The 24,113-nt window shown below is 63.7% G+C and overlaps 4 protein-coding genes across 6 annotated transcripts; 1 reads left to right on the forward strand and 3 right to left on the reverse strand.

Annotated features, from left to right (window-relative positions):
- Positions 1–64: 64 nt before the first annotated feature.
- Positions 65–7,482, reverse strand: APBA3 (amyloid beta precursor protein binding family A member 3). The gene is made up of 11 exons (XM_047094765.1): positions 7,175–7,482; positions 5,996–6,585; positions 5,868–5,907; positions 2,762–2,907; positions 2,507–2,593; positions 2,241–2,402; positions 1,631–1,810; positions 1,334–1,546; positions 603–722; positions 366–506; positions 65–260 (listed from the first exon to the last, which is right to left on the reverse strand). Exons 2-11 carry the CDS (start codon positions 6,569–6,571, stop codon positions 189–191), a joined length of 1,737 nt encoding a protein of 578 aa, XP_046950721.1. The 5' UTR covers positions 6,572–6,585; positions 7,175–7,482; the 3' UTR covers positions 65–188.
- Positions 7,483–7,587: 105 nt separating this feature from the next.
- Positions 7,588–11,290, forward strand: MRPL54 (mitochondrial ribosomal protein L54). Of its 2 annotated transcripts, XM_047094767.1 has the most exons (4): positions 7,588–7,920; positions 8,047–8,251; positions 9,090–9,255; positions 9,548–11,290. In XM_047094767.1, the coding sequence occupies exons 2-4, from the start codon at positions 8,134–8,136 to the stop codon at positions 9,678–9,680; spliced, it is 417 nt and encodes a 138-aa protein (XP_046950723.1). In that variant the 5' UTR covers positions 7,588–7,920; positions 8,047–8,133; the 3' UTR covers positions 9,681–11,290. The 2 variants fall into 2 exon arrangements, with proteins under 2 accessions (XP_046950723.1, XP_046950722.1); XM_047094766.1 differs by having other exon boundaries at positions 7,588–8,251.
- A 1,140-nt stretch (positions 11,291–12,430) lies between these two features.
- On the reverse strand, positions 12,431–13,642 carry RAX2 (retina and anterior neural fold homeobox 2). The gene is made up of 2 exons (XM_047094768.1): positions 13,427–13,642; positions 12,431–12,769 (listed from the first exon to the last, which is right to left on the reverse strand). The coding sequence occupies exons 1-2, from the start codon at positions 13,640–13,642 to the stop codon at positions 12,431–12,433; spliced, it is 555 nt and encodes a 184-aa protein (XP_046950724.1).
- Positions 13,643–16,849: 3,207 nt separating this feature from the next.
- MATK (megakaryocyte-associated tyrosine kinase) lies at positions 16,850–24,113 on the reverse strand. 2 transcript variants are annotated; one of them, XM_047096942.1, is made up of 13 exons: positions 24,019–24,113; positions 22,060–22,119; positions 21,653–21,766; positions 21,432–21,547; positions 21,127–21,346; positions 20,594–20,687; positions 19,204–19,269; positions 18,394–18,493; positions 18,231–18,315; positions 18,065–18,138; positions 17,713–17,908; positions 17,362–17,448; positions 16,850–17,267 (listed from the first exon to the last, which is right to left on the reverse strand). In XM_047096942.1, the coding sequence occupies exons 2-13, from the start codon at positions 22,066–22,068 to the stop codon at positions 17,028–17,030; spliced, it is 1,401 nt and encodes a 466-aa protein (XP_046952898.1). In that variant the 5' UTR covers positions 22,069–22,119; positions 24,019–24,113; the 3' UTR covers positions 16,850–17,027. The 2 variants fall into 2 exon arrangements, with proteins under 2 accessions (XP_046952898.1, XP_046952899.1); XM_047096943.1 differs by lacking the exon at positions 24,019–24,113 and having other exon boundaries at positions 18,240–18,315; positions 22,060–22,151.

Genomic DNA, 24,113 nt, shown 5'->3' on the forward strand with positions numbered 1-24,113 from the left:
CCGAGTTGAGAGTCGGTCGTATCCTTCCTCTCTCAACCCCACAGATATCGAGCCAAGATGCTGCCCGTTTGTTAAGCATTTAATGTTTTCAATCAGAGAATAACAGGGAGGCAAGAAGCCTCCGGAGGCCCCGCGGACGGAGTCCCGGGGCTGCTGGCGCTAAGGCACGGTGGCGGGCTGGTGGCCGGTCACAGGTACACGGGCTGCTCCTGGCCTGTGAGCAGGCGGTAGGTGGCGGCCGGCATCGTTTTGATGTGGACCTGGGGGGGCCAGAGCGGAGGCCGGCGGCTGGGGGCGGGCCTGGGCCGGCAGGAGGGCACGCCCCCGCCCCGCCCCCGGCCCCGCCCCCGCCGCTGCCCGCGCACCTCAACGTGCGCCTCGGTGAGCAGCTCGATGATGCGGGCGTGCGGCGTGGCCACCACGCTGTGCCCGTTGATCTCGATGATGCGGTGCCCCACGCGCACGCCCCCGCGCTCGGCGATGCCGCCCCGGAGGAGACTGCAGATCTGGAGGGGGCGGGGAGGGGGCCGTGCTGCTCAGGGGGGGGGGGCCGCCGGTCCCCCCCACCCCCCCCCACCCCCGTCCCGGGGCCGGGGTCTCACGATGCCGTCCTCCACGCAGAAGCCCAGCTGTTCGCGGGCGTGGGGCCGGCGGATGATGGCCGTGGTGACCGGCGGGCAGTGGATGATGCTGAGGGTCACCAGCGTCTGCGACTTCACCTCCTGTGCGCGACAGGGGCTGTGGGCTTAGCGAGGCCCCCAGGGCGCTGCCGGACCTCGCGGCACGCTGCAGCTCCCTCCGGGCCTCAGTTTACCCACTCGTAAAATGGAGCTTTGGAGTCAGGGCCCTAGATTCTAGAAGGCTCCTCGAGAAGCAGTTAAGAACACAGGACTCAAGCCCGGCAGCCTCGGGTCGGAGCTGTGTGACCTCTCCCCTCCTTTCCCGCGGCCTCCGTTTCCTCACGGGAAGCAAGCTTCTAGCCAGGTCGGCCGTGCTCACTCCTTAACCTGCTGCGTGGGCCGTGTCGGACCCGCCCTCCTGACCTGGCCAGGTCCCTCCCCGTGTTCGGGCCTCAGTTTCCCCATCCAACAAAAGGGTCCAGACTCAAGAACACGCTTGCTGCCTCGCGGTGGAGAGGAAGGCCCCCGGCTCCGTAGCTGGGCTGCTGGTGCTCCCATCCTGCCTTCACCCCGTCACGGTCACCCGGACCAACAACGTCCCCTCTCCAAGACTCAGTTTCCCGGAGCACGGGGCAGCGGAGGGGGGGACTTAATGCACCATGCCCCTCTGGACTGGCCCAGGGAAAGCACCCTGCCACCCTGAGAGGACTCACGCGGACGGCGGCCTGGCAGGCGGCCAGGGGCAGCCCCACCAGGCTGGTCCCGTTGATGGCAGTAAGGCGGTCCCCGATGCTGAGGGCCCCCGAGCGCTCGGCAGGGCCCCCGTGCAGCAGGTTGGCGATGACGGCCGTGGGCAGCAGGGAGCCCCAGCCCGACTCCACCAGGGCCACGCCCAGGCCCTCACCCCGACGCTTCTCGATGCACACCTGGGGGGGGGGGACACGGTGGGTGGGGGGCATGAGGGCGGCTCTGAGGGGGGCTGGCAGGGGCCCCCCGGCCCGCACGCTCACCTCCCTGCAGTTCTCGCTGTTGGAGAAGTGGTCGAGGTCCCCGTTGTGGAGGTGGCCGGGGCCCGTGGCCCCCAGGCTCTGCTGGGCGCCCACCTGGCTGGGGTCGATGCCGCTCTCCCGGAGGAACTGCCTGTAGGCCACGCTGAAGGCCTGGCCGATGGCCTGAGCAATGAGCTGGGCCTGCGTGGTGACGGGCAGCGGCTCTCGGGGGCTGTCCCGCCCCCCTCCTTCAGGTCTCCCAGACCCTCGGGCGTCCTCGGGGCTGAGCCCTCCCGGCCCCACCAGGGACAGGATTCCTGGGAGACAGCCCCGTGCCCTGTGGCTACGGGGACTGTGGAAAGCAGCCGCTGTCTTGGGGAGTCTGTCGGGGGAGGGGAGGGACACCGGCCCGGAGGGGGGAGGGCTGGGGGGTGGGCCGCCAGTCTCTGAGGCTAATGGCAAAGACCAGAGGCCCAGGGGGTGGTGGGGGAGACGGCCGACAGCGCTGAGGACCGATGGGAGGACGCTGCAGGGACGGCGTGACCAGGGGTCTCTGGAAGAGCGCAGGGCGGGCCCGAGTCCCCCTCTCCACCCCCCCCCCCCCCCGGACGCCCGGAGCCGGGCTGCTCACGTCCTCTGAGTGGAAGACGTGACAGATCATCCTGTAGAGCTGGCGGCTGTGTGCCTGGGGCGCCGGCCGCCGGGCCAGCCGCCGCCGGGCCATGAGCACCAGCACGTTGCCGATGTCGGCAATGTAGGAGATGGTCTGCAGGGCGTGGTCCATCATGGCCTCCTGCAGGGGGGCGGGGGGGGGGGGAGACCAGGCCTGGGCGGGCTGTGCGGACCCTCGGGGGGGCGGGGGCGCCCCCAGCCCGGTGGCCGGGCCCGGCCCTGTACCTGGGAGTCGGCCGTCAGAACCTTGACCCTCTTGGTGGAGACAAAGAGGTCCACCTCCGTCATGGGCTGGGTCTCCCCCTCGGGGGCCTGTGGGGGGGGGGGGGGGTGGGAAGTGAAGGCCCACAAAGACCCAGCCTCTGCCCGCCCCACCCCCGCCAGGCTCCAGGGGCCTCGAGGACCGGCCTGCGGCTCCCCCCTGCCCCCCCCACCTCCCGCCGGCCCTGGGGATCCCCACCTGCCCGGCCCTGGCTTCACCTTAACGCGGTCCATCGCCTCCCGGGCCTGGGCCATGCGTGTGCTGGGGGGCGGGTTCCGCTCGGACACCAGCTGGGTGGAGCCCAAGTATTTGGCCCCAAATATGACACCGTCTAGGAGGTCTTCGTGGTCACAGGGACCAGGGACTGAAGGCGACAGCGGAGGAGGGTCAGCCCGAGAGCCCTGCCGGCCGTGTCCAGCCCCACACACTCCGCCCAGGGTCCCGGCTCCCACGGTGGTCTGGAAGCACCGACTTCTACCCCCCAGCCTAGCACTCGAGCCACGCGGGTCTGCCCGCCGTCCCAGAACCATCCCGGCAGCAGGAGGGACAAGCAGCTTGGCCCTCACAGATCTAGAGCCCTCCCGTCAGTCTCGAACCAGCTGACTCTGTCCACGGCTCAAGGACTCTGGGCCAGATGACCCAGTTTCTGGACCCCTGAGGGTCTAGAACCAGAGTCAGAGCCCCCCAGGAAAAAAAAAAAAAAAGCTCACGGCGGACACCTCCACCCTGTGTTTCTAGAATTCTGTCATCAGGCTACAACCAGGCAGTCCCGTTTCTAAAACCAGCAATGTCCTAGGACCAGTCAACGTCACTCGGTGGTTCTGGAATCCCCCGAATCCATCTAGAGCCAGTGAGCTTTGACCACCGTTCCAGATTTCTCCCTTGCCAGCCCAGAACTGCAGACGACTCTGTTCCATACTCAGAGAACTGCCCGATCAGAGCAGAAAGAGACCCCTTGTCACATTTCTAAAACTCACACCGTCCAGAACCCCAGCTGGCTCCCCTCTGTGACTCCAGAACTCTCCGACAGTCTCCGACCACAGAATTCCGGGGGGGGGGGCGTCCAGAAATGGGCACCACTCCAGAACCACATCTCCCCACTCCGTGATTCTGTAACTTCTTCATCGTGACGGCATCGGGTCATGCTTCTAACGGTTCTAGAACATCCTCACATAGTTGCGACACTTCAGTTGTACCCGGTGGTTCTAAGAATTTTCGGAGCAGCCCAGCAACAAACAACTCTGCTCAAAGTTCTAGAATTCCACCAACCCAGCCCAGAAACACGCAGAACATTCCCCTCCTGGTTCTGTAATTCCCTGAGCAGTCTAGAACCAGACCAGACAGCTCGGTCAGTTCTAAAGTGTCCTAACCGGGAGCCATCGCTTTGTTTGTTCCAGCTCTGGAAGACCCTAAGCATTCTGGAACAGCAGACAGCTCTACTCTGAGCTTCTAGAACCGCACCATCCAATATGCTAACAGCCAGGCACATGTGGGTGTCATGCCCCTGAAATATGCTGTGAGGTGTAAAACGCACATGGAATTTTGAAAATTTAGGAAAAAAACGTAAAAACAATTGTAGATACCGATTGGACGTTGAAACGACACTCAAATACGTTTGAGTTAGTTAAAATGGTATGAATTTTGGAGTGCCCGGGGTGGGGGGCTCACTGGGTGAAGCATCTGATTCTTCGTCTTGACTCAGGTCATGATCTCACGGATCGTGGGATCGAGCCCCGTGTCAGGCTCTGTGCTGACGTAGTGGAGGCTGCTTGTGATTCTCTCTCTCTCCGTCTCTCAAAATAAATAAATAATTGTATATATTTTTAACATTTATTTATTTTTGATAGAGAGAGAGAGAGACAGAGAGAGAGAGCGAGCAGGGGAGGGGCAGAGAGAGAGGGAGACACAGAATCCAAAGCAGGCTCCAGGCTCTGAGCTGTCAGGACAGAGCAGGACGTGGGGCTCGAACTCTCAGACCGCGAGATCGGGACCTGAGCTGAAGTTGGACGCTCAGCCCACTAGGCCGCCCAGGTGCCCCAATAAATAAATATTTTTTAAAAATTAAAAAAATGTTACTAGTTTTACTTATTTTTTCTGTAAAGCAGAGAACTAGAAAATCGAAAGTCACTCATGGCTCACGTTATGATTCTATTGTATAGCACAACTCTAGAACTTTCTGAGTACTCTAGAATCAGATGGTCCTACCCACAGTGGCAGAACACCCTCCTTTGGTCTGGAGCGGCAGATAAGCTCTTTTCCACCCATGATTATGAAACCCCCCAGTCTAGATAGCTCTGTTCATTCCAGAACACTCTCACCAGCCCAGGTTCTCTTAATCTAGAACCACAGGCAAAATGCCAAAATCTGGAATTACCTGGGTGACTCATAGCTCCACCCATGATTCCGGCACCTTGTAACCAGAGGTCCAAACCAGCTCCCCTTCCCACAACCATAAAACTTTGCTCTTTGACTTATAGCCTCAGGTAGTTTAGGTGGAAGTCCTAGAACATTCTAGACGCCCAGAACCAGTTCTTTCCACGCCTTCGGGGCAGAGATTGACAAACTTCTTATGCAAGGGGACAAACAGTAAATATGTCTGTCTTTGTGGGCCAGACGGTCTCTGTTGCAACTACTCAACCCCTGGCCGTTGTAACATGAAAACCACCATAGACAGTCCGTGAATGAATGGGCCTGGTTGTGTCTCAATAAAACTTTATTTGCGGATGCCGAAATTTGAGTTGCACATCTTTTTTATGCATCAAGAAATATTATTGTTTTCTTCCAACCGCTTAAAAATGTAAGTGCCGGGGCGCCTGGGTGGCTCAGTCGGTGAAGCGACCGACTCCTGACTTCGACTCAGGTCACGATCTCGCGGTTCATGAGATCGAGCTCCATGCGGGGCTCTGTGCTGACAGCGTGGAGCCTGCTTTGGACGCTCTCGCTCCCTCTCTCTCTGCCCCGCCCCTGCTCGTGCGCACTCTCGCTCTCAAAATGAAAACATGAAAAAAAAATTTTTTTTTTTTTTAACCTAAGAGCTGGTTAGCTCACGAGACGTGTCAGAACAGGTGGGGGGTTGGATGTGGCCCGCAGATGGCGATCTGCCAACCCCTGCTCTAGAACCCCGTGCTCCACATGGCAAACCTGCCCTTCCGTCCCAATCCATTCTGGAACATTCTCACCGGACCGTCTGGAATCTACTCAACCAACCTCAGAGCCTCTCTAGAAGCAACTCGTCACTGGCCAACTTTGTGCCAATTTGGGAGCCCGAGCTGGGCTATTCTGAAACTGCCCAGTCCCTGCGGCCAGGGTGGACAGGACACTCACCCTCCTGGAGGGCAGGGTATGGCACCAGGGTCTTGGGGCTCTGGAAGAAGACAGAAGAGGGGCAGGGCTGAGTCCCCTGGCTTGGCTGCCGGCAGCAGAGGCGGCCCAGGAGGCGGGACAGGCTCTACCTGGACACTGGCAGGGGGCTCTTCGGGAACAACCAGAGGGACTGTCTCCAGCCACGGCTCTGGGGAGCTGCTTGAGCTCCGGCTGCCGGCCTGCTCGGCAGACGCGCCCTCCGGCCACTCCGGGGGGCCGGCATCCCCGTCTGGGTCCTCAGGGGGCTGCAACAGGCGAGGAGCAGGGTCCGGAGGCTCCTTCGGACAAGACTGGGGAGGAGGACAGTCCTGGCAGTGCAGAAGGCTCAGCAGGTCGTCCCGGCCGGCCTCGGCAGACAAGAGCCCATGGGCATCCGCGACGTCCCGGGAGGCCAGGCCGTGGCCGGTGGCAACGTGCAGGGGGCAGGGAGGTCCGTCTGGGGACAAGCTCGCCAGATCACCAGGCAGAGCCTCAAACTGTTGCACCAGTTCCCGAATACTTGGCCCATCAAGTTCCATCTGATTCAGGCTGCCGGGGCCTCCCGGCACGGGGTCCCACTGGCAGTTGGGGGTGACGTCCTGAGGGGGTGAAAGGGCGTCCCTGGGCTCCTCCAAGTCCATAGCTGGAGGGCCTGGGGGAGACTGGGAAGTTGTCAGGGATTCCATGCCTGGGCCAGCATCTGAAAGAGAGATTCAAAGACACGATCTCCTGAGTGCCAACCAGGTGCCAGGCTCTAGGTGGGGGCCGCTCGTACAGAACACATAACTTAAGCCGCACCATACCCTCCAAGGAAGGGTCCGCTATGATCTCCATTGTATAGATGAGGAAACTGAGGCGCAGAACAGGCCGTTGTAAGACAGTAGCTCCACAGGCTCCAAACCCTGAGGTCCCGCCCCCCCACCCCCCGCGGCCCTGTGCCTGTCACCCCAGGCCTCTCCCAGCCGTGGATCCCGTCACCCCAGACTTAGTTCTTCCACATCTTCCTCCACCGCGACCTTGTAACCCAGGTGGGAGACACACCCTGACTCTACAGACCCGGTTGGTACAGGTCCATGAGACCGCGGACTCAAGACCTCAGTCTAAGCCGAGATCCAAGACCCCAGAAAGCAGAGCCTCGTCTCAAAACCTCCAATGTCACGCTCAAGATCAACCCCAGGCTCTGACCCGGACCTCAGAACCCAGCCTGAAGACCTAACTCGAGCCTAAAGCTACAAGTGAAGACCCCGGTCCTCCCGAAGACCCCAGACTCAAGACTTCAGACCCCCTACCTCAGCCGCCGGCTCCAGACCCCGTTCTGCCCCGTCAGGCCACTCACTTCCCACACCGAGGTGGCCTCAGCCCGCAAGGCCCCCAGGACCCCACGCCCCGGCAGGACAGCCCTCCAGTGGCCGCGGCGCCGGCAGGTCCGTCCGCGCAGCGCTCCCGGCCCACTGGGCTTGCGCGCGTTTGCCGGGCCTGCTGGGAAATGTAGTTCTCCCAGCGAGCCTCGCGGCGCCGGAGCGCCAGGTGTCGGAACCAAGGGTTCGAGTCCAAATGCTCTGTTTACACAGAGTGAGAGCCCGGTCTGGCCTCTGGGCCTGATTCCTCAATTACAAAACGGGGTTAGTGATCATCGCCTGCCTTCTGCGGCCGTGGGCATTATCCCAATGGATGAGAAGAAATGGGACTGGAAAATATCAAAGTGAGAGGCGGTCTCTTTCGACTCCAGGGACACCGGAAGCAGCGCCGGGACCCTATTTTACACGGACTTCCGGTTTCGCTCACAGTAGGGAGGAGGGATGGCGCGTCCTGGCATAACTTTCCCTTCCTGAGCTTCGCTTCCGCAATTATAAACTGGGGATAATAATAGCAGCTACCTGCTACTGGTGAGGATTAAACGAGATCGAGCTGGCTACAGATTCAGCAAAAGGGCTGGAGGATAATGAGGCTATTAAGTATTAGCCAATTACTTTTAGGTTTTCAGTAATTGCTCATTGAATAGAATCAGGAATGCATAAGGTGTGATCTTTAAGTGGTAAGTAACCAAAGAAGGGCAATAAGTAAATGAAATCTCTTTGGAAAGTCCCCTCACACGGTAACTGAAGACCCCTGTAAAAGAAGTCACGGTGAATGGCTAATGGTGGAGTACTACATTTCCCAGAAATCTCTAGGAGCCTACAACTCCCAAGCACCCCTTAGCCGCTGTCGTCTCCCGGAAAAGTGCACGTGCGGACAGCCGGCATACGCCATGGCGGCCAGATACCTCTTCGGGGCTACGCGGACCTGGGCCAGCTGGTCGGCCCGGGAGCTCCCGGTCCCTGTCGAGCCTGGAAGACTCCTTGTACGGGGTTACGCCAAGAGACCGGGTGAGCTGGGTTAAGAGGGACCCAGATGGGCATGGTTTGGGAATTGGGAGTTAATAGTGCGCAGGCGCTTGTGTGGGAGGCGGTGCCTAGAATCCGGGCGCGAGCTTAAAGAGGCAGACGCTGAGCTATTTGCGCAGGCGCGCTCTGAGGGACCTAGGAAGGGATTTGGCTCACTGCGCCGGTGCGGGATGTGTTTTGTTGCGGGGGGCGGGGTGTTAGGAACTTGGGTCCCAACTCTTGGGTCACTGTGTGACCTTGGGCTACCCGCCACCGGAAATTCGAGGAAGCAGAGGGGCCCGTCTAAGTATTAGCCACCTAAGCAAAGGCAAAATCAGCTGGGTATAGCCTTGCCTGATCTCCTTTGTTGAAAAGAGGGAACTGACAAATGTTGGGCGTTAAAGACACATACCAGACCTTTTTCTCTGTGAGATAAACAGAAGGTATCAAAACAGAATTGGAGAGCAATGACCTGGTCAGTCTGTGCGGCAGTGTTAAAAGCAATATCTGTGTCTCACTTAAAGTCATTTTGGGTGCATGGGGCGCCTGGGTGGCTCAGTCGGTTGAGCGTCAGACTTCCGCTCAGGTCAGTCTCACGGTTCATGGCTTCAAGCCCCGCATCGGACTCACTGCTAAGGGTCCTGTGTCCCCTTCTCTCTGCTCCTCCCCTGCTCTCGCTCTCTGTCTCAAAAATAAGCATTAAAAAAGATCATTTTGGGTGCAGCAGGCAAGAGTCTAGGGGACCCGGGGCCACCCGGAGAAAGGGGTAGAAAAGAAGGCTGGCCTCCTGGGGTGCAGCTGGACAGAACGATTCTCTCCCATCCCCCCCCCACCCCCCCAGTCATGAAGGGGGGCAAAGGCGGCAAAGGTGGTGTGGTCAGCGAGGCCCTGAAGGACCCAGACGTATGTACGGACCCTGTCCGACTCACCACTCATGCCATGGGCGTCAACATCTACAAGGAGGGCCAGGACGTGGTCCTGAAGCCAGACGAGGAGTACCCTGAGTGGTGAGTGGGCCAGGCTGGAGACCCGGGAGACCAAGTGACGGGGTGAAGGTGGCCTAGCTGATCCCCTGTGCTTTCCAGAGGGCTTCCCTGGGGAGGTGATGCGTGGCTCCAGACCTGAGTGGGTGGAAGGAGCTTTAAAGGTGGATGGAACAGCCAGTGCAAAGGCCCTGGGGCAGGACTGCGCAGCCTCTGTGTGGGGCCCCGTGTGCTGCTGCCTCTACCCAGGGTGCCTGGGGTGGGGGAGCTGTGGGGGTCTGCTGTGCGGCCCTGACCCCTGCCCACACCGCATCAGGCTGTTCCAGATGAACGTGGGCCCCCCCAAGAAGCTGGAGGAGCTGGACCCCGAGACCCGGGAGTACTGGCGGCTGCTGCGGAAACACAACATCTGGCGTCACAACCGATTGAGCAAGAACCGGAAGTTCTAGCAGGGGAAGGCCCCGGGGCCGCCCTGACCCGTCAGGGACCTCACCAGGCCCCGCAGGAGGACCCCGGAGGCACACAGCACCTTCCCCATCCTGCCTCCACAGAAGACTCTATCTGCCTGGAGAAAAGAGTTTTCTGAGAGCAGAGGAGGCCCCTCACCTGGTGCCTGGTTGGTCCCCAGAGTGAGGCTGGACCAGGGCCCTGGGGGTCGTCGCGGGCCCTGGGTGCTGCTGGGTGCCGTCTGCTGCCGGAGCCGGGAGGGAGACTGGGGCAGGTGGCGGGGGAGGGACGACTCAGGCCCCGTGGTTCCGTGGCTGCAGCCTCCCCCTGGGCAGTTGCTGTCCATCTTCGGGATTTCTCACGCCGCCCAAGAGGCCCCAGCTCGTCTTCCAGGAGGAGGTGTTTTTAGACCCAACTCTCTTGGTTGCAAGGGACTCAACCCTTCTCCGTGCCACCCGGACCGTAAGCGTCTTTGTGGCCTTCGGAAGCCGAAGTGTCTGGGGCGGGCTTGGCCCTGAGGCATGCTGGCCTCGGGGACTTCAGTGTCCAGGTGTGTGGCTCTGTCTCTGGGTCCTTGTAGCCCCAGGGACTAGTTCTCTGGGACAAGTGTGGCTCCAGGACCCCCGGCTGAAGCCCCCTACCTAGTTTAGCAAGCCCAGCCAGAGGGAAGGGACTTGGTTTTCCTTCTTTGGCCAGAGTCATGTGTCGTCTGCATGGGCCGGTCATTTGAAATAGCCCGGGGACCTGGGCCTCACCACCGTCCTCCCGTCCACCCGTCTGATACCCGGGTCTCGGTCTCCCCCGCCCCCTCCCTCACCTTCACCCCCGCAGGAGATGCATCCCGGAATCTTGCATTAAGACCCTGCGAACCTGACCCACAGACCTGAGTGAGAACCCCGGCTCCCAGCAGTCCCAACTCCTGCCCTGCCTGGGACCCAGGGCCGAGGCTGGGGCTTGCAGGGGGTGGAGTGGGGGATGGGATGAGGGCACCCCCTGGGGGCCGGACCAGGGGCCCTCGGGGCTCCTCTGCTTGTGTGGCTGGGTGGGCGGGGCTGGGGACTAATTCCGTCTAGTCCCAGGAAAACGGGAGTCCTCATCCTCTTAGGAAGACTCTGCCCAAGCGGATTACTTGCCCTCCCCGTGGCCCGCCCAGAGCTGGCGGAGGGTCCCAACCCTCCCGTGGATCCCCTTGGCTCTCGGTGTGAAAACAGAGGTGTAACGGCTACAAGGCCTTGCCACACCTGCCTCCTGTCACCTCCCTGCGGGCACCTCGCTGCTCCAGCCACAGGGGCCTCCTGGTGGTTCCTCCCTCGTGCCAACCCCGGTCCTGCCCCGGAGCCTTTGGGTGTGCTGTTCCCGCTGCCTGGGTGGCTCCCCCCCCGCAGGTGTTCCCATGGCTCCCTCTTTTACCTCCTCCAGTTCCGTGATGTCACGTCTGAGAGGCCCCCCGACCGCCCTGTCGAACTACAGTTGCTGCATGCACTCGACTGCCTCTTCTGGTTTTATTTTCTCCCAGCACTTACAGCCAGCTGGTGTTTTACGCACGATTGTCGGTATTTAATTGTGCTTGTGTCTGTCTCCCATCAGAGTGGCAACTCCGTCGGGGTAGGGATTTTTGTCTCGTTCTGTTCACCGTTACGGCCCCGTCGCGCAGTGGATGGATGGATAGAGGGATCACCGGACGATGGATGGGTGGGGGATGGGCGGGTGGGCGGCCGGCGGTCAGATGGATGGAAGATGCGTGGGTGGGCCGTTGACCTGGCTGCCGCCACGCGAAGAAGACAGGGCCAGGGGGCTCCTGCGTGAGGTGTCACGTGAGCCAAGGTGAGCAGGGCAGCTCGAACCCCACCCAGTGGGTGTGCACTGATGTGAGGACCCGGAAGTGAACCTGTGGTTACTTCGCGGACAGAGCTCAAAGGGAGGGCGGTTCCGTGCACCTCCTGCCTTCCAGCCCCTCCCCTCCTGTCGTGACCTGGGCTGCCCCGTCCTATGGGGAAGTCCCGTGTCCTGCTGACGCTGGGGGGGCCTCCGGCCTGGTCACACCCTGTTCCTTGCCCTCCGTGGCCCCCTTGCCAAGGAGTCCAGCCGAGTTCCGGAAGGGTGTCCGTCACGCCCTGGGGAGACATGGCTGGGTTGGCGGGACAAATGTGGGTCTTGCCAGCAGGGCCCCATCCCGCCCTCACTGGGCTGGGAGACGTGACCGGGTCTGTGGTCAGTGGGGACAGAAGCCACATTTTGATTTACAGAGGGAGCAGAGTGTCCGCCTGTTTCTGCCTGAGAACGCGCCGTTGGCGCCCAGCCCGGGTCCCCCCGCGTCCCGCACCGGCGTGGGCTCGGCGTGGCACCTGGGGTGTTGGGCTTGGGCAACGAGCTCGAACGACGGCTCCACCCCGAGTGGCTGTGTGGCTGTGGAAACCGGCCTCCCTGGGCCGGTTTCCTCCCCCGTAAAGCAGCTGTCATGAGGGGTAAAGCGACGGGCACGCGGGGGACACACAGTGAAAGACGCCGGGGCCATGGGCGGCCACTGCTGTTCTTTGTCACTTCTGAGAGAGCCGGGGCCCCGCCGTGAGGGACGAGGAGCGGGCAGGGGGACTTGGGCGTGTCTTCGATGGCAGCCTTACTGCCTCAGAGCCTCACGGTCCACCCCTTGCCCGGCCCGCAGGCGGGGAGGCTGAGGCCCCCGCCAGGCCACCTCCTCCCCGGGATGCAAGGCAGGGGCACCGGCACGGGTGGCCACGGGCGGGCCCCAGACTCAGGCGGGAGGCCAGGCCCTGTCCAGAGCCTGTGCGTGCTCCTTGGCCAGCAGCCGCAGGGACGCCTCCTCCAGGGCGAAGCCCTCCGTGAAGGCTGGGCCAAAGGCGTGGGGCCCGAAGGACGCCTGCAGCCCGGGGCCTGGGCCCAGGAGGCGCGGAAGGCCTGGCACGGCCGGGGGCCCGGGGCCCAGCCAGGGCTCCAGGGGCAGCGGCATGGCCGGAGGGCGGGCGAACGGCAGGGCTGGGGCCTCGGGGAGCCTCGGGGCTGCCACGGCCCCGGAGCCCGACTCCAGACGCTCCTGGCGGCGCCACTTGGCCCGGCGGTTCTGGAACCACACCTGGAGGTGGCGAGAGGGGTGCTCCCGGTTCAGGCTCTGTGGGGAGGAGCCAGCCCGCCGCTCCCTACCCCCCCTGTGTCCTCCTTTGGGGCTCCCCGCTGTGCAGAACCGGCTAGCCTCCCTCTGACCTGCAGTTACCTGCCTCAAGGAGATGGCCCTCTCCGAGAAGCCCCCCCACGGCCCCCATCAAGCCGACCCGGGGTCTTCTCTGAAACTCGGCCCTGGGCGCTGAGTCCCAGCCACCGGCGCAGCATCTGACGCCCGTGGAAAGCCGTTTCTCAGCCGCGGTCGGCTCCACGGAAACACCCCCGGTGTAACCTTCCGCGCCTTTGCATACACTGCTCTGTGCGCCCAGAAAGACACCGCGCTGCCTGCCTGCCTTCTCTCCCTCCTTTCGTTTTCAATGATTTTATTTTTAAGCAATCTCTACACCCAAAGCGGGGCTTGAACTCACAGCCCTGAGATCGAGACTTACAAGTTCTACCACCTGAGCCAGCCCCCTTCCTCCTTCCCGACTGGCCGACTTTCGCTCCAGCGCCGAGGTCTCAGTCCCACATCTCCTCCTCCGGGAAGCCTTCCCGGTGTGTCGCCTGCCTGTGCCCCCGGAGGGCCCGAGCGTGGCCCCGGCTCCCTCCCCGGGCTGCCCGGTGCCCTCACCTGCACGCGCACCTCCGGCAGGTGCACCTTGGCGGCCAGCTCCTCGCGGCTGTAAACGTCCGGGTAGTGGGAGGCCTCGAACGCCCTCTCCAGCTGGTGCAGCTGGTACGTGGTGAAGGTCGTGCGGTTTCTCCGGTGCTTCTTCTCGGGGGCCTCCTCGCCCGGGCCCGGCCCCCCCCCCTCCGCCGCCGGCCCCTCGCCCGGGCTCAGGAACATGGCTTGTCCTCACCCCCACCTGGCGGGATGGCAGCAGGGCAGGGGGTGGTGAGACCCCCGGCTGGGGAGGGCAGGGAGCCCCCCCCCGAGTCCTCTGGGTCTGGGGTTAGGTGCGCGAGGAAAGGCGCACCGGGTCCCGCATTCGCCCTGCCCGGCCCGGCCCTCCGTCCGCCTCCCCCTCCTCCTCTCTCCCCGGGTGCCTGTCCCTCCAGCTCTATTTTCTCTTTCCCTCTCGAGCTCTCCTGGGTTGCCTCTGCCTTCACGTCTGCTTTTGGCTGTCTGTCCGTCTCTCTCTGTCTAGGACCCCCCCCCCCCCCCCGCCGAAAGGGAGGAGGCTGGGACACTGCCCCCATAGTCCTCCGCCCTGGGGGGCTCTCTGCGCTCCAACTCCCACTCTTACCCACCTGCCCCCTGCAGCCCCTCGATGTACTCACCACCCCCAGCAGCCCCTCGATGGCCCCAGTATCCACACGGCCCCCGCCCCAGTGGGCCCAGCGTGTCTGCTGCTGGCCTGGTCCTGCAGACCCGAGCGGGTTGGGGTCCGGAGATGGGAAGATTAGTGCGAGGTGATTAATTGAGGCGGCCCCTCCCGCCCAGGCCCTGGCTGCTCTGAGCTGCAGAGGGAGGGCGTGGGGGGGAAGGGGAGGAAGGCTGCGGCTCCAGAGGGGTGTGTGCATGGGGGGGGGGGGGACCATGGGCCTGGGTCTGCCTCCCTTCACGGTAGGACACCAACAAGGGTCTCCCCTCTCTGGGCCTCAGTTTCCCTAGCTGTAGAACGGTGACACCAGGGCCTGCCCTGGTGGGGCAACGAGGTGATGAATGCCCACTGTTACTGTTCTCAGCAGCTGGGGCCAGAGAAAGGTCCTCTTAGACACAGAGGTTGGCGGGGGTTAGATGTTGACGGGGGTTGGGGAAGCCGTGGTTCCGAGAAGTGAAGTGAAGGCGGTTCCTGTCGGCTCCCCCGGACACCGAGCCGGCCGGGGAGTAGGGGGCCCTTCGCTGGGTTTGGGGGAATGAATAGAAGTCCGTTCTTCATTCATTCAATAAACATTGTTGAGCGCTTACAGTATGCCAGGTGGCGTTCACAGCAGTGAACGAAACAGACACAAACCTCGGAGCTGACATGCTAGTCGGGGAGATAGCCAACCAGGAGACATAATACAGCGTCAGGTGGTTCTAAGCCTAGTGAGACAACTCAAGCAGGGGAGGGAAGGGGGGACAGAGGGTGGGCTGCTCTTTCACGGAAAGTAATCAGAGCGATGAAGTGCAAGGCTAAAATGCGGGACCCAAGTGTGTGTGTGGAGAGGGTACTGGGGAGCCACGGGAGTTTGTGGAGCAGGGGAGGGACGCAGTCAGACGGCATTTTGGATGAATATCTCTTGGGGGCAAGATGGGAGGCCTGGCCTGGCTGTGGGGATGGAAGTCGGGGGAGGGGAACAACCCTGGGGGAGAGAGTTGGGGGAAGACGGAGGAGGCGGCTCTCCCCAGGGCCCAGTTTTGGCGACAGGTAGATGACAAGGTTGTCCCAGAGGCAGTGGTCCAAGAGCTGGAGCAGGTTCCAGGGGAAAGACCCTGAGACTGGTTTGTCCACCCCCACCCAAGGAGCTCGGCGCCCGAGAGGAGGGGAGACGGGGGGGGGGGGGGTGGGGAGGCAGCGGTGAGGCCAAGACAACGTCTGGTGGATTCAGCGCCACAGAGGACAGGACGGAGGTTGTCTGGGGGGCGAGGCGGGAGACCCAGGCCCGAGCGCCCGAGAGGCGGGTGAGCCCGGGCCCCGGGGTGGCCGGTGCTCCCCGAGGCTCCCTGGGGGCCCGTCCGGGCTCAGCTGCCCCGTGTGTGGGGCGGGCCTGGGGACAGGGGCACGAGGCTTGCAGCACAGAGTGGGGGGGGGGGTCCCTAATGCCCTAATTGCCTCATCACTAACGAGCTGCTCTGTTCTCAGGCCCCAATTAGCTAATTGGCCCCAGGTGGGTTAAGAGGCTGCAGGAGGGATCGGGAGTTAGGCGCAGGGGACTTTGGTGGCTTAGCGGATGGGCAGGAGGTGCAGACGCTGTGTCAGCTTAGAGAGCGGGATTAGGGGCGGGGAGGGGCGGGGCCGGGCGTCCTCTCCGGCTGGATTAGGTGGGGGTCAGGCCACTGTCAGCCCCACCGGCCTCCCACCCGTCATTTCTCCCCCAGGAAAAATCCCTGGGCCCCTTCAGGTGCTGGTGGGGAAAATGAGGCTGGAGGGTGGGTGGGACCTCGGGGAGGGGGGCGGAGGGAGGGGCACCGTAGGAGGTCAGTGTGACCTTGGGGAAGTCCCTGGCTCAGGCCGTGCTCAAGAGCGGTGGGTCAGCCAAAGCGGGAGGGTGTGTTTGGTCTGCTTTGCCCTCTCCGGTTTGAGGGGTCCTGGGGTGACGGCCACCCCAGCCTGGCCGGAGACCCCTCCGGGCATCCTAGAAGCTGGCTGGAAACATCGATGAGAAGGGGTGACGGACAGTCCCAGTAATAACTGGGCACTGGCTGTGTGCACGGAGCCTTGACCGGTGTGAGTCTTCAGGCCCCCACCCATCACCCCGAAAAGACGCCTGATCGTAGAGGAGGCTGCTGGGACCCGGGGCGGGGGGTTGCCCAGAGGCTCCGGGTTTAGCACTAATGTCCCCTATCCCTGGAGCGTCTGTCCTCAGTTCAAGACGCTTCGTCACGGCGGGTCAGGGCCACACAGCCGGGGTGTCAGGCTTGGAACTTGGGGGTGCGAGCCCAGAGCCCCCGCCCCTGCATCTTCCCGTCAGTCTCCTCTGGAGTCACTGGGTCAGGCTGGCGGCTGCACCGCCGTGGCAGACCCTCCCCGGGCTCCCGTGTGCCCGCCCTGAGGGGCAAGGCTGGCGCAGAGGAGGCACAGACGATGTGGAACGTGGGCCTCCGTGGCCGCAGGCAGCCTCCCGAGGTCCTCTGAGCCGGGGACCCCAAGGGTCGAATACGGCAGCTGTGAGGGCACCACAGCGGGGACCGTGGGTGGTAACAAGTGGGCCCATGGGGTGGCCGTGATGCCCGGGGGCTCTCCTGGCTCCACCCCTGGGGGTCTGTGTCCCCAACGGCGGCTGTGGGGGCCTCAGCAGGCAGGCGACCGGTAGGTGGATGGCCCTGGGCTGAGTGACGGGGGTGCCCTGGTGTTAACCCCTGGGGCGAAGGACGCCAAGGGTCGCAGAGAGACTCAGACACCCGCAGTCCTTGGAACCAGTCTTTATGGAGGCGCTAATCCCCCGCCTCCCCGGGTCCCGGGTGTCCACGGGCTGCCCAGAGCCCCCGACCTGGGCCACATGAGCAGCTCGCTGGCCCTGGCCCGTTCCCCCGATCCCGCACCCTCCACTCTGTCCTCTGGGGCCCAAGGCCCCACGGGGCAGGGTCAGGGCTCCTGGCCTCGGGGCGAGGGGGAACTGTCCGTGTCCTGGCTCCCCACCGGGGCCGAGGCCCCCGCGCTGCGCAGCTCCCGGGCCAGCTTCTCTGCCAGTTTCCGGAAGGGCGGCCGGCGGGCAGGCTCAGCCTCCCAGCAGCTGCCCATGAGGGCATGAATGGGGCCCGGGCAGCCCTCGGGGGGCTCCATGCGGTACCCCTTCTCCACGGCCTCTGACACCTCCTTCAGCGACTGTGGGCAGAGGGCACGCCAGCACGGCTGGGGTCAGGGCCATGGTCCCCGGACTCGCAGGGGACCCAGCGCCTCCCCCCCAGACCCCACTCACCATCTTGGGGTATGGAGCCCGGCCGTACGAGAAAACCTCCCAAAGAAGCACCCCGAAACTCCAGACATCCGACTTGCTGGAGAACTTCTGTGGGGCCCAGGACCAGGGTGAGGAGGGAGCCCTAATGGCTTCTGTTACAGCCCCTGCTTCCTCCAGGAAGTCCCCCTGGGCTGACCTTCCCTCTCTGGTCTCCTCCCGATAGACTGACCCCTCGGAACTCAGACTCAGTGGGGGAAGGAGTCCTTGTTGTTCTGGCCCTCGGCACTGAACCCACGTCTGTTTCAGAAATGGGGACACTGAGGCCCAGATAGGGCCCCACGAGGAAGGGTCCCAGGGTGGAGGGGGGCTCACCCCGTGTTTGAGAGCCTCGGGCGCCGTCCATTTGACCGGCAGCCGGCTTGAGTCCAGCCCCTTCCGCTCGGCTTTGGCCAGGCCAAAGTCACTGACCTTGGCCACCAGGTCCTCGGAAATGAGGATGTTGCGGGCGGCAAGGTCTCGGTGCACCAGCTTCTTGCTCTCCAGGTACTCCATGCCCTCAGCCACGTGCCTGGGCCGGGGGCAGAGCACGGGGGGGCGTGGGGCTGGGGGGCGCTCGGTGACCGGAGCGCAGATTCCCAAGGCCAGGCTCCTCCCACTTGGCACCTCCGTTTTCCCTCGACCTTAGAAAGCCCCCTCCCCGCCCCACCCGGGGAGTCCCACTCACAAGGAAAACTGCAGTAGCTGGGGTGTGCTCACGAGGGCCCGGCCTCGTGTCCGTAGAAAGTTCACCAGGTTGCCCTGTGGGGAAGGGAAGCGGGCCTGGGGGGCTCGAGGCTGCTCAGGTGCCCCCCCCCCCCAGACCCTGATCCCACGCCGGGCCCCACCCCCACCTTGCTCACGTGCTCCATGACGATGTAGAGTCCCTGGTGCAGGATCACGCCCAGCAGACGCACCAGGTTCTTGTGCTGGATCTTCCTGGGGGCGGCAGGCGGGCCGTGAGGGTGCGCCTGGGCCCCTCCCTCCCAGGGGGCCCGCCCCCCACCCGGGACTCACGTCATGACCGCCGTCTCGTCCAGGAAGGCCTGGGCCGTCACATCGCACTTGACGTTCTTCACGGCCACCTTCTGTCCCAGGTACTCACCCTGCAGGACCGCTGTGTGTGGGGGGGGGGGGGACAGGGGCGGGGACAGACAGATGGAAACACCCACGCACACCGACCGCCACGCACACCGCCAGGGCTGTGGGTCCCCAGGCCTGGAAAACCCCTCACCCCTGCATGATCAAAGACAATCAGCTAAGTAGGGTCTGCAAACTTCAGCTCGTGGGCCAAATCCAGGCCTGCCTCCTGCCTTTGCGAGGCTCGCAAAGCTCGGAGTGGTTTGTACATTTTTTCACGTTTGAAAAAAGTCACAAGAAAAATACTACTTTGCAACAAATGAAAATGACAAGAAATTCGCAGTTCAGTGTCCACAAATAAAGTTTTATTGGCCCATTCATTTACCTGTGTCTGCAGCAACTTTCCTGCTACTAAGGCAGAGCTGAATAGATGTGACACAGACTGGCCTGAAGAGCCAGGCCCTTTACAGAGAAGGTAGGCCGACCCCTGATCTAAGCCCCAGAGCCTTCCAGAACAACAGCTTCCAGGAATGGCATTCCCAGTAGATGTGAAGGCATCGCGCGCGATCACCGATCACGGAGTGCTGGTCCGCACAGCTGATGTCACCGCCCCCCCCCACCCCCCCCCCCCCCCCCCCGCCACAGAGGGAGACACAGGCGCACAGCAAGAAGGTGTTAACACGGGTGTGGATTAATTCACCTCTCCCGCCCCTTTTCCTTCAGCCCCGGACCCAGGACCCCACTTACCTCCAAACTCACCCTCTCCAATCCGCGCACCCAGCGTCAAATGCTGTAGGTTCAGTAACCAGCCGGCTGTGGGGTGGAGACCCGGTCAGAGGGGAATGGGTTCCACCAGCCCCTCCCGTGGGGGGTCCGCTTGGCGAGAGGCCGGTGGTGTCTCCCACAGCGCCCCGGCAGGGACACACATTCAGGCGGCCACTACGCCTAGCAACGGCCCGAGGGCTTGTGCAAGGCACCCCACTCCTGGTCCTGGTTTTCAAGTGCTGGAAAGCAACAGAGCCTGCCCATCTCGGGCCGACCTGAGGAAAGGAGCTGACGAGGGTTGGGGGCGGGTGGGGTAAGGCCCCAGCCTCGCTCTCCAGGAACGCCCCATGGAGCCCCAGGGGCAGCCCTGGGGCTGCCCTCTCTTCCACCTGGAGACTGTGTCCCTCCAAATACCCCATGGGTTCTTCCCTTTAGAGTCTTTTCATCTCTGGCTACCCAGGGACACACAGCAAAAGATACCACAAACACGGAGGCTGTCAAAGTTCCTGGAATCTTCTGGTAAAGGTTGGAGACTCTTCCAGAATCTTCCAGAATCTTCCAGCACTCTAAGTGGTCATCTGCAGTCCAGCCTCCCTGACGCCTTGTCTCACAACTGCCTACGTTCCCCCTTCCTCTCTACTAGGTTCCATAGGCCCCATCCCCTTCCTCCCCAAAGCCCCACTCCACGATCAAGCATGGTGACACCAGCCTCCCCTGAGGGCCACCCCCAAGACGTGCAGATTTCCCTGGGAGAGACATGCTTCCAAAGAGACATGATCGTCAGGTTCAAAGGGGGTGGCCGTGGAGGTGGGGGTGGCATTTGCTTCGGGCCTTGAGCATTGAGGATGTCATTTCTCAATGAAAATGGGGCTGGAAGAGTACTTGGGGAGGGAAAAGAATGCACAACAGCACAGAGGCACGGGAGGAAACAAGAGGAAAATGGGGGACAAAAAGGAAGGGCCTTGTAGATGAGGCCAGGAAGACAGCTCAGCCATGAGGGAAGGTTCTAGAAGGCAAGGGAGAGATATGGGTACATTTTCATGGTAGAAAGTCACCTCTGGGGGCACAGAGGCAGGGCTCTGGTGGAAGGATCTAGGGCTGGGGCTGGACGGCCGGTGGGTGGGTGGTGGCTTGAGGCTCAGGCCCAGGCTTCTGGCCCAGGTGACGGGGGGGGGGGGGGGGGGGGGACAGAGATGTGGAAGCAGCAGCAAGTGTGGGAATTCGCGCCATGTGGGCTGCTGGGCGTCTGTGGGCCCTCCTGCCCGCCCCGAGGGCTGCCCCGGGTGCTCTGCTTATCGTGCCAGGTCCCGCAATCCGCCCGTGTGCAGCGGCCTTGGCCGTGGGCCCGGTGCGGGAGGGCAGGGGCCCCTACCTTTGGCCAGCTCCTCCTCTGCCGACTTGGTGCCCTGCTTCCTCTTGGGTTTCACTAGCTTCGTGCAGATGGCCCCCTTGTCCTTGCTGTAATGCTGGGGGGGGGGGGGGACAGGGCAGAGGCAGCCGTGAGCCTGGCCCCACGGTGAGGGGACGCCCTGCATTCTGTGCCCTGAACCGGGTGGGCAGGAGCTGGGGAGAAGGGGGGTTTCCTTTCCTCCAGAGGAGTTGGGTTGGTTTCCATGGAAACGGAAAGGATGCTAGGAAACGGGAGGGTCCTGGGGAAGGTGGGGCGGTGGTCTCTGGACGAGTGTCAGCTTGGAGGTTCCTAGGGGTCTAGAGGAGCCACCCCAGGGCCCCCCCCAGGGGTGCATCCAGAGGACTCAGGCCACCTTGGGCTTGGTGGCCCACGGAGACCAGCCCCTCCTCCCCACGCAGCTTCGGGCGTCGGGCCCCACCCCCCACTGCCGGCACGGGGCAGGGCCTGGGGTGTCCGCGCGGCTCTGGAGGCCCCGGGCCTGGCGGCGGCCGCACCTCCACCATGTCCATGAGGTTGCAGAAGCAGACGGCCTCGTCGATGGTCAGGTGGCCGTCGCGATGCAGCACCCGGTAGTGGATGACGTCGCGGCCGAAGCTCACGCACAGCACGTAGTCGCCCGGATGCCGCGCGGACTCTCGCACCAGGAACAGCCCGTCCTCCGGCGGCTGCAGCTGCTGCACGGCCTCCTGGCCCGAGATCTTCCCGTGGAACCACCTGCGGCCGGCGGAAGGGCGCGCTGGACCGGGCCGCCCAGGCCCTCCGGCCCCCGGCCCCCGCCCCGGGCGGCCCCGCGACTCACGGCATGAGGCTGAGCTTGGGGTCGGCCGACAGGGCCTCCCGCTCCCGCAGCGCCCCCGCCGCCAGCAGCCCCTCCTGCCCGCTGGCGTGGTGCTTGGCACGGTACCAGCTCTTGCTCTGCAGGGAGGGAGCCAGGGGTCGGTGTCTGCGTGGGGGGGGGGGGGGAGGTCCTGCAGAGGCACACCTCCCCAAGCGCCGCCAGGCCCCGGGGCCACCGCTCACCTCACAGGCCTCCAGGATGGTGACCACGTCGCCCTTGTGGAAGGCCAGCTCTCCCGGCTTGGGGCGCGTGTGCTCACACTTGGTGATGCATTGGGTGCCTGGGGCCCAGCGCCTCTGCGGGCAAAAGGGCATGAGAGATGCCAGGGGTGAGGAAGAAATGGAAACTGGGCAGAAGACAGCCAGGCAGAGGCAGAAAGAACAACACAAAAGAAAGGGGGTAGCAGCCAGGATAGAAACATCTGCTGCTACGAAGGCAGAAGATCGGGAAGAAGAGGTGACAGAAATGCAGCACCGGCCGAAGGGGACACGGTCAGAGTACAGCCCCCGACACGGCGCTGAGGTCCCGTGGGTGTGGACCGAGCAGGGCACGGGACGAGACACAGGCAGCCCGGGGTGGGGGTACTCACCGTTGGCATCCTGGCTGAGACGAACGTGGGGCGCCAGGCACAGAGGAAGCGGGGGCTCACCTGGGTGAGGGGCAGAGACCAGCTGGAGAGCCCAGACTGGAGCCAGGCTGGGGCCCGGGGCCATTGCCAACGAACCACGAACCACTTCCAGCCGGGGCCAGATGGAGGCGACAGGGGGAGGGCTTCCCCATAGGGGGTCCCGGGTGATGGCTCCCTAAGCCCCTCTGGGGAGGTGGTCTTTATCCACAGGAATTCCTTGTACAGTTGCAGCCATGAAACATCAGCGAGGACGCCACAGAATCTAGCCTCGCCACGGTCCCGAAAGGGAAACGGAGGCACAGGGTGGGCACAGAGCAAGGGGCCATATGGTGGGGAGGGGGGAAGCGCCTGGCTCAGCCCTCAGCAGTCACTCAGTGGGTGGGGAACACGGTGCCGCCTAACTGAGCTTGGTTCTTCCTCTTTTCTGGTAAGTGGGCAGGGGCAGGGGCAGAGCAAGGAACCAGAGGATGATTCAAGGTCATTCCCCACTATCCCTGACCCTAGGGTGGGGCCGGCACGGTGGGCGGGGGGGTGGGGGGGAGGGCAGGGGGCATGCAGCCCTCCTGGGCCCCTCTGGCCATGGGCTGAGCCTCTCTGATCCCCCACCAATCCCAACGCCAACCTAGGACAGACACACGGTCTCTTGCTGCTGCCGGGGGAGGGCTTTTCTCCCCCGGACCCCACAGCAGGTGAGTGGGCCGTGGGGACGGTTGGGAGATGAACCTCTGCCTCTCCAGTACTGCCCCCCGTAAATCCCCAGCCCCCTGTGTACTCACACGCATACTGACCCATGTACACACGAGCACACACAGAAACACATGGGGCTTGGACACAGGTGGACACAGGGACCCACGGGCACGCGGGCGTGCAAGCAAAGGCACGTTCACCTAGAGACAGGTGTGCACACGTCTACACATGTGCACACACGAACAGCCTCTCCGACATCCAGAGATGTGTGTGCCTGTCTCCCCCAACACACACACGGACCCGCACTTGAACACCTGGGCGCCAGACGCGGGGCCGCCAGGGCACCCGGCGCTACACGAGCTACACGCAGGGCCGCGCACACGCATCTCGGCCACACGCGAACATCCCTCCACGTGGACGCGCGGATACACACACCCGGGAGCCTGCAGACGCGCACACTCGCACCCAGAAAAATACCCCCCACCCCGCGCCCGATCGCCTCTAACCACCCGCTACCCCAGCCGCGTACCGGCCGCGCACGCCGGCCGCGCACACTGGCGCTCACACCGGCTGCTCCAGCGCACGCCCGGGACGCCCCCGGGGCCCTCGGGGTCCCCCCCCCCACACACACCGCCACTGCCCCAAGGTCTCTCCCCTTACCCCCGCCACCGGGCTCACCTGCTCAGGGGGCGCCCCCGGGCCGCGCCCCGCGCCCACACCCAGGAGGGCCCCCGAGCGCTGGCTGGGCACCCCAAGGCAGCCCTGGCTGCACAACTTGGAACAAGTTGCTCCGTTTCCTCATTTTGGGGGGGGGGAGGGCTGGGGGGAGCGGGGGAGCGGGAGGCGCCGCGGCCCGGGAAGCCCCCGCAGGTCCTAGCGCCGGCCGCACTGCGGTCTGCTCCGCGCGCCGCCGCCGCCGCCGCCGCCGCCGCCGGCCCCTCCCCGCCCCGCCCCGCCCCTGCGGCCCCCGGCGCCTCCCGCACGGCCCGGGCGGGGGGCCCGGGGCGCTCGCCTGCTCCACGTCGCGCGCCCTGGCGTGGTGTCTCGGGCGCGCACCCCGCCCACCCTGGGAACCAGAGGCCTTGGAGCGGGTGCCGCGCGCGCCGGGTGGGGGAGCGTGGGGGGCGGGGGGACGGGGAGAGTGAGCTGCCCGTTTGGGGAGATAAGCAAGCCGCAGCGCCCAGGCTGTGTACTGGACCCTCCTGACTCCGCGACTCCAGCGCCCTCACTCACCTCCCCTGCCCGGAGGATTCTTGGCGCCTGGCGCAAAGTGCTCAAAAATGTCAACGGTTATCGGTGTCGTTACGATCATCATCGATATTAAGGGG

The sequence above is a fragment of the Lynx rufus genome, unplaced genomic scaffold, assembly GCF_022079265.1.
Source record: "Lynx rufus isolate CCGP_SWC_20201006 ecotype Redwood Valley unplaced genomic scaffold, mLynRuf1.p SCAF_4, whole genome shotgun sequence".
Taxonomy (NCBI): Eukaryota; Metazoa; Chordata; class Mammalia; order Carnivora; family Felidae; genus Lynx; species Lynx rufus.